Source organism: Centruroides sculpturatus, unplaced genomic scaffold, assembly GCF_000671375.1.
Source record: "Centruroides sculpturatus isolate CEXI.00-Female unplaced genomic scaffold, Cexi_2.0 scaffold59, whole genome shotgun sequence".
NCBI classification, from domain to species: domain Eukaryota; kingdom Metazoa; phylum Arthropoda; class Arachnida; order Scorpiones; family Buthidae; genus Centruroides; species Centruroides sculpturatus.
In genome coordinates this window covers 655,389-668,810 of record NW_019384301.1, presented here as the reverse complement: position 1 = coordinate 668,810, position 13,422 = coordinate 655,389, and the positions used below count along the sequence as shown (strand labels likewise).

General features: G+C 29.8%; 1 protein-coding gene across 1 annotated transcript in view; it reads right to left on the bottom strand.

Annotated features, from left to right (window-relative positions):
- Positions 1–233: 233 nt before the first annotated feature.
- Positions 234–13,422, bottom strand: part of LOC111641896 (ubiquitin carboxyl-terminal hydrolase 2-like) — an 85,208-nt gene continuing 72,019 nt past the window's right edge. Inside the window, exon 15 of the mRNA XM_023388177.1 lies at positions 234–542. Coding sequence (XP_023243945.1) covers positions 452–542 — 91 coding nt within the window. The 3' untranslated portion in view covers positions 234–451. The remainder of the gene's footprint in view (positions 543–13,422) is intronic.

Here is a 13,422-nt window from a genome sequence, read left to right as displayed (position 1 = left end):
TCATGTCATGTTTGAACTCTCATATTTTGTTAATCCATCAGATTTAATTCAGAATATATCTTTCATTTTTTAAAACTTGGCCTTTAAATATAATAGAAAATTTAAGGGTAAAAAAAAAAATAATAAAGAAAAACTGTATTAAATAAAAATATTTGCTAGTTTAAATTATAAACTTTTACAATAAACTGCTTAACAATAAATATAAATAACACATTTATTAAAAATATTTCATATTATTGTATAATAAGAGTTTTTTCATGTAAATTTTAAAATAATTTTGATTATTCACTCATTCGTTACTTGACGTTTTTGTTGTATTGTTATTAAATATTTATATATCACAATTATAAATCATTTGTCATTAATAAAATTTTTAAAACATAACAAATTATATATTAATTTTATGACTTTTAAATATTTTTTCTTCTAAAAACAAAACAATTATCATTGTTCACAGTCTTGAAGATCTTCCTGAGATTTCATAAAACAATATATAAGCTTCTGCTGTAACTAAGTCATTTGTTGTAATATTTTTGGATACTCTGAAAAAATAAAATAAAATTTTTATTTAAACAGGAAGTACCTTTCTAATTTACTATTTTTAAACTAAAAAATTCTTTGGAATACAAATTCCAAATTTTAAAAAGGTTTACATTAAATAAACAGTTTGTGGTGATATTTATAGATTAATACTATTCTTACAAGACCACAGAAATACATTTAGAGATACTACAAATTCCTTGATTGGAAGTTTGTAGTAAAGAAAGTTTCTAAAAGTTTTGGACATTTGAATTTAAAATAATTTTAAAAATAAATTAAAGCAATCAAAATATATTATCATTCACTTTTAAAATATTAATAATACATATATATGTAATAAATTTTTATTAAACAGACTTTTTATTATTTTTTTAAAACTCTTTGTCCTATGAGCACTACAATAGAGCAATTAAGTATTTTTTTTTTAATTTCTTATATTTTAAAGATTTCCACTTTAACCAGATAAATTTTATAAAATGAAAATACTTCAATTTCTTATCTCTTATTTTTACTTTATTCTATTAACAGTTTCAATCAATGAAGAATTTAAGAATATATGGTAATTCAACAAAACAAGAAAAGTTAAAATAAATTATAAAACTGAATTTTTTATTCTGATACTCAGTAAGACTGAGATAAAATGCATACTGGGTTGAATTATTTAATCCAGCCTAATCTTCTCAAGTAATCCTTTGAATTAATACTTTATTATACTCATATATAAGTCAAACAAAGATCAAATTAATAATTTAATATAAACTATTAATTATTTTCTGCCATTTTTGACTGGCATATCACTTAATAATAAAATAAACTGATTCAAGGAATTGTAATTTAATAAAGTAGTTTTATAAATAAAACAAAGTAAATAAACTTATCTTAAGTTTAAAATTTAATTTTAAAATAAGCTTATAATTTTTTTTTAATACAAACTGTTTTTCACTGTAAAGCAGTGGTGGAGAAGTAGCAATTACTGATTATTATTATTATTGACCAGAATAGAAAAAAAAATGGACTCACTTTCTTTAAATTAATCTGTCACATTATTATTTATGAACCAAAATTTTTCAAAATACATATTTTAGTTTTAAAAATAAAACAAACAGAAAGAAAGTTATANGAAAAATGCGAACTAATGTAACGTCGTATGGTGAGTTTTTGTTCGTATCGTGGAGCAAAAATATGTTCGAATTTCATGTCGTATCCTGAAAATTTCGTATGCTGGGGCGTTCGTAACCTGAGGTACCATTGTACATACATGCAATATACAATATATATATATAATTGTTTTCAATAGTTTTTCCAATGCAGCCTTCAAAGTTAACAGCTTTGTTCTTTGTGGGCCACAGAGAAAAAGTTTTCCCACTTCTACTGTAAAACAAAATATTCTAAAATTTTATTTTGTTAAATTTCATAGACATTTTTATAAGTTCTATTTCTTGTTATGTTTTAAGAAAATCTAATGACTTATTGTTATGCATAATTAAGAAACAACATTTATTTGTTGGCTACAAACAATTAATACATTCAATGATCTTGACATTGTCATATATACTGTACAACAGTCATTTCAATAATCTATATCAATATTGTTCAATTGTTCATGAGAGAGATTGAAATAGATATTTCTTAAACAAGTCATTATTTTTACTTATTGAAATCTATATTTTTTATATAAGTTTGTTTAAAGATTTAGGAATTCCATTTTGTCTCCATTCTTGAGACTATCCATTAATTAATTGTACCATTTTTCAGCCACTTTTGGTCTATTATACTCTGCTGTGTACAATAGATGTACAGTACTTTTGGTTTGCCAAAAGTGCATCTATTTAACCTTTAATTACATATACAATAGTTCATGGACACCTTGAAATTGAAGAAATGACTTTAAAAAGTTCTGCAAATATTTTCTGATAGTTTATTCATATCTTATAAGTAGGTGTATAAAAACAAATTTGTATGTCATTAATAATACTAAAAAGTCCACATACACAATGCCTCAAGCCTCTCCCTCCTCACCACATGGAATGATGTGATTTTTACAATTCTCTCCCTCCTTAAACTGTACCAGTACACCTAATGGACAGCTCTTGTATATTTGTTAACAAATATTAATTACAACCGTAAACACAATCATACATTTCCTTCTGATAAATAAAGTTGCTTCTACACACTATGTTTTGAAAAGTAAGTCTCTGACTCCGCAAAAACATGGCGGAATCTCGATTGAAGGATACAGTGTGCGGAAATCCATTACCGTGATATAAGTAGGATGTTCAGTGATCTTATATTTATCTACTTATATCACAGTAATGGATTTCCGCGCACTATATCCTTCAATCGAGATTCCGCTATGTTTTGAAGCTAAAGTGAAAGCATTAACCATACGGTAACAAAATACATTATAGTTGTGATTATCCAAAGTAATGTGGACTAAAAGTATAACAGATAATCAAAAACTTGAACAACACTGAGTATTTAATAAAGTATTAAATAAAATGGATTTGGATTATATTAATATGGATAATGTATTCTATTTTTAGGTTTGACCTATTTAATGAGCATAATGACTTTTAAATTATATAATAAAATACTTTTAAATTTATTTATAACTGTATTAATTAAAGCAAATGTAAACCTATAATTAAAATTCCTTTTATCTTTTATAAAATTCATATTGCCATGAGAAGTCATCAGAGATCAGAAAAAATGTTTTAAAAACTTTTAGAATTCCTTCTTAGTACTGCACTTCATCATCAAATACCATTAACTTTGCCACTGGACATGCGTGATTATGCAGCCAGTAAGCTGCTATGGGCACCATGGGTTTACAGGAAATTTTAACAATGCTCCTCTATAGTTTAGTTGGAGATCAGAAGTTGATGTTTTTGCTTTCAAGAAAGTTAGTCTTTGGCACTGTAAGTCTAATATCAATCACTTTTTTCCAGGTGTTTTTGGGTGCATTACATTCTGTCTTCCAGTCATCAGGTTTATCTATCCAAAGTAGTTTATATGACAATTGAGATGGATGTGTCCAAATCATTGTAGTCTGTGCTTCCGAATGGTTGATGATATAGTTGGCTGATTTAAACAGTACTTTCTGATGTTTTCATTGCATATATGTTGTTGTAGAGTTACATCTAGCATTTTTCTCAAACAGTGCATCTGGAATGTCTCTAGTTTATTTTCATCTGATTTCAGCACAGCCCACATTTCAACACCATAGAGAAGTATGAGTAAAATTAGAACCCTATATAGATGCATCTTTCTGCCAAGAGATTTTTTTCCTTTTCCATATGCACCAGTTGAGCCAGCCAAATGTTGCTGCTTGGCCAATATGGCTTTTGGTTTCTGCTGTGGAAGCAGTCTCTTTTTCTTATAATATTGAGCCAAGATATTTAAATTTGTTAACCAGGTCAATTTTGGCCCCATTAAGATGAATCATAGTTGCTGAGCCATGACTTTAGTTTTTACATGTTGATGACTAGGCCATATGATCGGGCAATTTGGACAATCAAATTAAATATGTCAGTTGACTTAACCCAGATAAAATTCACGAAATGAATCTTATCTGGAATAGTTAATTATGGATTAACTGGAATACTTATCATGAATACTTAACTATGTTTTCTTATCTTTATTCACAAAATATTCTTTTACAATTCATCTTGGATAATATGGAAATGGTTAAATGGGTCTTGGTTAATCAAGGCTCTACTATAATAAATATTGACTAGGGCATATCAATTTGCAGATTGTATTTTTTATTCCTACTCAACTATCATCTATTCAAATCAAAACAGTTTGATATCCAAGAGGATGACATTTATATATTGCAAAAATGTTTTTTGGATTTCACCACTTCAAACATTTTCATATAAATTTGCCATTACGACAAGTAAAGACCTTGTAACAGCCAAGTTAAATATTAAAACGTATATATATACATATATACGTATATACATATACATATACACGTATATACGCGTATATGTATATTAGTGAAACTGATGTTTTCAAACTTGAATGTGTTTTCTTAGTTGCTAGGTATGACATGTTAGAGTCATTGCTGTTCTAGCATTATGGTTAGACTAGCTTAAAATGATTGTAGATGTCTTTGCTTTTCAATAAAAATTATCCAGTTTGTACAATACAATACAATACAATACAATAACACTCTTAAGGTTGAAAACATCAGTTTTTAGAAAAGCAGTTTCACTATACATACAGTATATATTCTGCTCAATAAAAATATGTTTTCAATATAAAATCTTAGTTTTTTGAACACTGATTAAAGCTGATTAAACACTTGAAGGTTATCTCAACAAAAAATCTTCAATAAGCATTAAACTCTTGTAATTTCCTGCTTATATCCTGCATTGGTGTATACTTCACAGAAAATTGATAGAATAGAAGTAACTCTTCACATAGTTCACAATTTCAAATTTGCTGTTGGAAACATGACAATTAGCATAAGAAGTCCAACTATTTATCAGGCCAATTCAAGACATATCCTTATCAGATAAGAAAGTAATAATGTATATATGTATTATTCTTTTATTAACATAAAAATGTAAGTTGAAAAATATTATTATTGAAAATGAAACATTGTAAACTACATTGTTTTGTAATTTTTGTTTTTTGTTACATAAATTTTTTTATGCTAAGGAATGACAGAACCAATTAACAATATATAGTAGAACAAATAAACAAATTATAAGCATAAGGAAAATATTTCTGTTTTCTGATAAACTTTCTTAAACATCCAATCAGGGCTGTGGAGTCAGTAAAAAACACTCGACTCCGACTCCTGAAAAATTAAATACCAAGTCATTTTATAGGGGCAAAGGCACTCCTAGAGGGGCATCCTACTCTGAACTCTGAAAGGAGCCTGAGGCATTTACCCAAATACTTTTATAGTTAGTATTTTTAATACTTAACTTGCATTAATATTTATTTGTATAAAAAAATTAATTTTTAACAAATATTTAATAAGAGGAGAAAGGGGGCAATAAAATTCTACATCTACATATATTTGACAGCATTTGCACTTCAATTTCACCCTTCCAGAAGAGTTAGTCCAACTAAAAAGTGTGCGATCTAGCTAGCTACTTCAACCCCTTGTTCAGAAAAGAAAAACTGTATTCTGATCAATTAGTCTGGCTCATTCAGAAAAATAGACTACTTATTTAGAGTATGGATAATAAAGGAATGATTCAAAAATATTCAAATTCAATTGGGTCAAAATAATTTGACTACTAAACACAAATACTACAAAGAATACTACATATTTAATAAATTAAATTGATGCATTTTGTATCAAAATGACTTGCTAAAACCTTTGATTATCCAGTACAAACATTTAATCGAGCTGCATCGATGCACTTTGTATTTAAAATAAATGAATTATAACAAAATAAAAAACGATTTTAAAAAATTAATAAATCTATATAAATAAAAATGTAAATGTTCGTTTGTTCAAAATCTTAAATCTCCAAAAGTTCTTAACCTATTGCTTTGAAATTTTGACACAACGTTGCATTCGAATACAATCATGTTTTTATATTATATAGATGTCAAAATTCCCCCCGTGGGGGAGGAACAAAATGAAGGCTTATCATGAAGAACTGGTCTTCTATTATTCTATTTTAGATGCGATTTTTTGCATTTTTGATTGCGTTTTAATAGGGTACGTCAAGAGAATGTACACTAAGAAGGGATTTTTCGAACTTCCCTACCGTGGGGAGTGTCAAACATTTATAATAGATACATTTTGAGCCACAGCAACGCATGGCCGGATAAAGCTAGTATATAATAAATTTTCTTTAATTTAAATAAAAAACTAAAGTAAATTTAAAATGCAGGAGTCGAAGTTGACAAATTTTTTCCAACTCCAACTCTTCTAGCCAGAAATTCCTCCCAACTCCGACTCCATAGCCCTGAGTTCAACACACCAAACATTCAGTGAACGATACAGGGAATACGCACATCTTTTTAACTTCTCCTATCTGGTCTATGTTTTTTGTACATTTCATTGGAATTATTTTGCACCCTACAGGTATTCCCTTATTAATTTTATAAAATTTCGTCTCTTAATTGGTTACTTAATTTTATATTTAAGTTACCCCCCTTTTTATTCTAGCACATGTTGTTTTACTGTTCAAAAGTGTATAAAGGGGGAGCTAAAATTCTTTTAGTTCCACTTTTCTTCCATTTTTTCACCTGTCTTCTCACGAGTTGTGTTATCCTAGCCATCACTGTAATCTCAGGTAATTGTGTTTTATTCTGTAAACCTTTGTATGTGTATCCTAAATATTTCAATACAATCAGTAAATCTGTAACACTTTAATAATNCATTTTGATATATATATTTTTATGAATTTAATCCTTTTGTGCATTTAATCTTTTAGGTTTATTTTTGTTTTTAGTTTTATATCACCTTATTTTATTATTTATATTAATATGGCTTCAATCTATTTATTATAGTTATTTGTATAGTGATTGGTTAATTTATTTTATGTTTTAATTTTGAATTTGTAATGTTCAAAAGTTCCGTTTTAACGCAATTTTCAAAGTTGTTCAATAGCCTGTCACCTGATGATGGCCTATTCCATTAGTCTGAAAACGTTTGTGTTTTAATAAATATTTCTCAGCGTTATAAGGTGTTAAATGTTTTATTAAATGTTTTAAAAGATGCTGAGTTGATTTTCAATTTATTAGGTCTAAAGACACCAACAATTTACTGATCATATCAATTATATTTAGAATTTTACTGATCATTATCAATAAAATCCTAACTCAATAACCAAAAAACCAGCAAAACAAACAATCACTTAAAAGCAAACATTTTTGTCCAATTTTAAAGGACAAAAATGTCATCAGGCTAGTATTATAATATGGAATCACACAATTTTTGAATGGTTTGGAACTTCTACGTTGCTGCTGCTGATAGATGGATACACTCTACATATAATCCTGCAAGAATTGCAAGATTTATGTTAGATGGATATATTTTTCCACAAATTTGGACTTCCTTATAGTTAATGGCCTGTTTTCTTAAAGCTTCCTTGTAAATTTCTATCAACTCAAAATATCTGAGCAGTGTTCAGTCTGCTATTCTGTGAAGAATTCTGGTCTGGTTAAAATTGACTTCCACATCCCAGTCTCCAGTATATGCTAAAAAAGTAATGGATATGAGGCTTTTAGATATGTCCACTCAGTGTTCCTTTGGGCAGGTAGCAATATGTTGACATGACTCCCACAAACTCTAACTCTGTTGGATCTATGGTTCAGAAGGGGATGGAATATATCTCTGACAAGTGTTGCCAGATTGGTGGGCTTTGGCATTTCTAAAAAGATTAAATATGGTGGGGCTGCTTTTGAAGGTCAGATTGATAGTGTAGTTGTGGGTTTTCTTTCTGTATAAAGGAGTTAATGTTACATTGTAAGTGACCACCTTATATGTTTCTGGAGTTGGCTGGATGTGAGAAGTGCCCTGCCTATGCACAGCATGATATTCAACAAATTCCTTGATTTGTTGAACATCATGTCTGACATGGATCTTATTGAATCCATGTTGGACAGCCTGCTTTATGATGATGCAAAATTCTTGTTCTTTTTACTGCAAATCTGATATGCTTTGTGTACACTCTACAGACCAAGGAGTTAAAGGTGGCCAATTTATATGAAAAGGAATCGTGCAAGTGTGATGGTATGAAAACAAGGAGATATGTGGGTTTCCTGTAAACCCATGATTATGCATTCATTTATTCAACTAGATGTCTATATCCAGGAAGTGCATATCCTTATGATAGTGCTGTTCTAGGTTGATATGTAACCATAAGGATTACTGTTGAAGTGGAAAGTTTGGTACTAATTTTTTTTTTATGGAAATGTCTTTTCCATGTCCTGAAATACCACTNCTGAGCAGTGTTCAGTCTGCTATTCTGTGAAGAATTCTGGTCTGGTTAAAATTGACTTCCACATCCCAGTCTCCAGTATATGCTAAAAAAGTAATGGATATGAGGCTTTTAGATATGTCCACTCAGTGTTCCTTTGGGCAGGTAGCAATATGTTGACATGGCTCCCACAAACTCTAACTCTGTTGGATCTATGGTTCAGAAGGGGATGGAATATATCTCTGACAAGTGTTGCCAGATTGGTGGGCTTTGGCATTTCTAAAAAGATTAAATATGGTGGAGCTGCTTTTGAAGGTGAGATAGTGTAGTTGGGGGTTTTCTTTCTGTATAAAGGAGTTAATGTTACATTGTAAGTGACCACCTTATATGTTTCTGGAGTTGGCTGGATGTGAGAAGTGTCCTGCCTATGCACAGCATGATATTCAACAAATTCCTTGATTTGTTGACCATCATGTCTGACATGGATCTTATTGAATCCATGTTGGACAGCCTACTTTATGATGATGTAAAATTCCTGTTCTTTTTACTGCAAATCTGATATGCTTTGTGTACACTCTATAGACCAAGGAGTTGAAGGTGGCCAATTTATATGAAAAGGAATCGTGCAAGTATGATGGTATGAAAGCAAGGAGATATGTGGATTTCCTGTAAACCAATGATTATGCATTCATTTATTCAACTAGATGTCTATATCCAGGAAGTGTATATCCTTATGATAGTGCTGTTCTAGATTGATATGTAACCATAAGGATTACTGTTGAAGTGGAAAGTTTGGTACTAATTTTTTTTTTATGGAAATGTCTTTTCCATGTCCTGAAATACCACTAAATCACATTTTATTGCATTTGAACAGCTAAATATTTCTCTAGACCAGTGTTTCTAAACAAGAGCGATATCACCCCTATGTGGGCGTTTTTCTATGTTGATGGGGCAATTAGTAACAATTTATATTTTGGAGGGAGAAAAACAATTTTCTGGCCGATGTAATAAAACATTATATTAAGAATAATTAGATATTTTATTCGTTATATCATACAATAATTAAACAAATAACATTATACTAGTCACTAGTCTATTCAATGCAGTACGAATTCCGATGCCGAGGGACAAGGCTAGCCTTGTCCCTCGGCATCAGAATTTTGAAGTGAAGGGGGCGATACTATGTAATGGTTTTATTGAAGGGGGTGATACTATGTTGAAGGGGGCGATGATTCGTTAGAGGTTGAGAAACATTGCTCTATACAATGTTGAATAGTGTTCGTTAATTACAATCAAAAAGAATTTTCACATTAGAGGACATTCTCCACTTCCAATGCTTTGAAAATATGATTTTATGGTAACATTGACATCTTTTCAATGCCTTACAACAATTATAGCCATCTTGTAGTCACATATCTAAAAAGGCTATTTATTTTATACAAATGAAAAGAATCTTTAAATGCTTGAAAGTCTCAATATCACAGGTAATTAAATCTTATCCTTTCTTAGTAGAATTATGTACAAGGTTAAATAGATCATTTAGCAGCTAAAATCTTTTCTTTTGCTTTGATAAGAAGTTTATAGATTAAATGGATTTACCAAAATTTACAATTGACAAATATGCAGATACATAACCAAATACAAACTTACACTTTAAGATATCAACAATCTTTTGTTGCATGTTTTCTGCAATTTCATTATAACCTTTATTTAAATCATAAAGGCAATTTGAAATTCTATTTTTAAAACTAAAGAATTTAAGGAGAAACATTTTTTTGTTACTCTAATTTGATGGATCTCTTGATATACTGCAGAAAACATGACTTGTAAGATTAACAGAATCAACTCTACACTAAAGGGGTCAACACATCTGTTATCAAAAGTTTTCCCTTTGTTCATCCTTAAGACATTCTAATTAAGCCTCTGAATCAGGAAATAAATTTACTCAATTTGATAGTGTAATCAAGAGAACAATATTGAAGTGCTAATTAGTTTGTATGATATACCAAGGGTAATTTAGCAACTGTTATTTTGGGCTAAGCAATGGTATCTTTTTGGGAGATAAGAAAATTTTTTATTGATTTAGAAGTACTTGAGTTTGCAAAAAATTTTCCAGGCAGAAAGCTTGGGGACAAATAATAACATCAAAAACTTTAATTTTTTTTTTATTTTGGTTTTTTTCACAAGTAGATTATAGAATACAGTATTGCATCAATATAAAGACAGATAGACAAAGCATCCATGGCTGAGGGTGTAAGGTTACTTCTCTCAATCACTTTTATAATTATAATTTGTGGAATCTTTTACTCAATCTCAGAGACATCCCCTGAGGACATCCATCTTTACCCTCTGAGAACACCTATGCTTGCTTGTTTCATTTTGGACTTTTCAATCTCCATGTGAGCTTTCTATCCACTCTCTTCCATGACCAATCTCAACTTTTTTTCATATATTATAACAGTATGCTGTGTTTTTATTATCTACCTCTCTAATCCAGTTGTACATATTTTTCCATTTGCTACTAAAGTAATACATATTTTTAACTTTCTTTTTTGTTGGTGTCTGGATCTTGTTGATATTGCAATCATTAACACTCTTCATTTTCTGAACTGCAAAATGTGGATGCACAATGTTAAAAAAAATAAATAAGAAATAGTACTAGCTTAATATAAAACTCAACACTTAAATGTAGACTCTAAGACTGACTATCATGGGTCCACAATAACAATGTTCTTAATTTCAAAGGCATGTATAATACAACAATGGATGATTTACGGCAGTGTGAATAAGCAAAATTAGAATTGTTGCATGTTGCCAGATTGTCGAATTTATACCATTCTGTGGAGTTTTTATGATGCATTTGACACCAAAACTAGCATTGCTCATAGCCACTATTTTTTATTTTTAAACTAAATAAAACAGAGTTTTTAGACATCTTGAAGGATTTTCTCAGGATGCAGGATCCAAGTGTCAAAAGTGGGATGATTGGTCATCCTACATAACTGATATATAGTTTAAAATGTATCAATGTATTATCTCAAACTTTCCATTTTTCCCACATTTCTTTTGTTTTATTTCTGTTTGTAGTTCATTGTAGATACAATTATAAACAAGTGAAATGGAATAAATAAATGGAATATTTGAGGCAGAATCAACTAAATTCCATTAGGTGTCAAAAAACAAATTGGAAACCAAGCAATAACTTGTAATGTTTCATTTAATATTTGATAAATAAAATACAGTTGTCCAAAATTTAAGGATGAACATAATTCCTAGCAGTGATAGCTAGAAAAAGTCATCAAGCCAGTTGGTGATGAGCCTACACTAAGCAAGATGTTTTGAGTGCTGCATCACAGTTCAAGGTGGGCATATTACGTACTGACAGATCTCTCTGCCTGGGTATTGATAAGCACTTTCCATCCATTCTTCACCTATGTCCAACTGTTTTATATATCTTTTTCACCAAAGAGTTACTTTTATTGCTTTGATTTGTTGAGTATTACCATGTTAGACATTAAGTAATACAGGGCAGTGTTCAGTAATGCAGAATTCTTGCTAAGTCTAGTTATGCTGCGAAGTTGAACTCGTTTCTAACCACTGCTTGACTCCTCCCACCACTAGAATTCTAGTTAGTTCAGTCAGCTTCTTTTATCTATGATAATTTCTACTAGTGACGTCATTGTTTTTATTTCATATAATTTGCAAGATGGCTGCTTGTGTTGGACTGAACATATTTTATTATAATAATCACAAAATTATCCTCTCATTCTAAATCATTAACTCATCTAAAATGACGTCAAAATGCAAAAGTATCATACGTCGGTATAACAGATTCTGAATACATTTTAATGAACGATAATGGTCCATTTTGTTGATTACAATTAATAATTGTTTCATTAATTTCATCACAATCTAATGCAGCTTCCATTTGAATAACTGTATTGGTTACTTCATCCTTTTCAACCAGTTCGTTTGTGACAATTGTTGCAATCATAATTTTAACTTCATTCACCATTTTGCCCAGTTAGTTTTCTAACTAAAAATAATTGTTCAATGATGCTCAGAACATTTTTAGCTCCGCCCACTATACCACTCAGAATTCTAATTTAAATGTTCTGCATTACTGAACATGGCCCAGTTCTTGCTATATTTGTCTGCATTCATCTACAGTTCTCTCCATTTATGTACAAATGTCTGTCCTTAAGTTTTAGATGTGTGTATATTACCATTAATATGTAATAATAATGCCTATCCTAAAAAAACAAAAACGAAAGAAGATTTTAATTTGCATAATATCTGTAGTATATATGATGTTTTAAGAGCCACCTGAGGCTGTGACAAGTCCAGGGTAGCAACATGGCCAGTGTGAATCTTTGATGAGAATGATTCTCTTTTCAGATATAGACTAAATTAATAGTAAATACAGTAATTCCCAATTGATTTTACTATGAAAATATCCAATGATAAGCCTATTGCTTAACTCTTATCACTGAAAAGAGTTAACACACACTAAAATTGACAATCCTCTTTTCAACAAATCTCTGAGAATAATGTGACCAGATGTCAAGAGTAAAAAAGCTGACAAGGACTCTTGCTTGACTTTCCTGGTATTCAAATGAGGTTAAGGGGATGATTAGTAAGTCCGATAATTTTCAGTTATAATGGAAATTTTTATTATAATTCAACAAAATGACTTCTTTTAAGTTATTTTTATTACTTAAATTTTATATCCCATAACAATTCAAAATTATCGGACTTCTTTATAGTTCTCTTAACCTCTTGTTCGAGTGCCGAAAAAGTCGAGAAAGAACCCTTGTTAGCTTGACAAATTAAAAACTTAAGCGTGGACAAAATAAGATATATCAGTTGAGTAGTATTAATGTATGAATATATTTTTCATGAACAGAATGGTACTACTAATAACGGGTTTTCAATAGCAGTGCCCTTTCGATATCTAAAAGTCTGAAAAATACAATTATTGTGG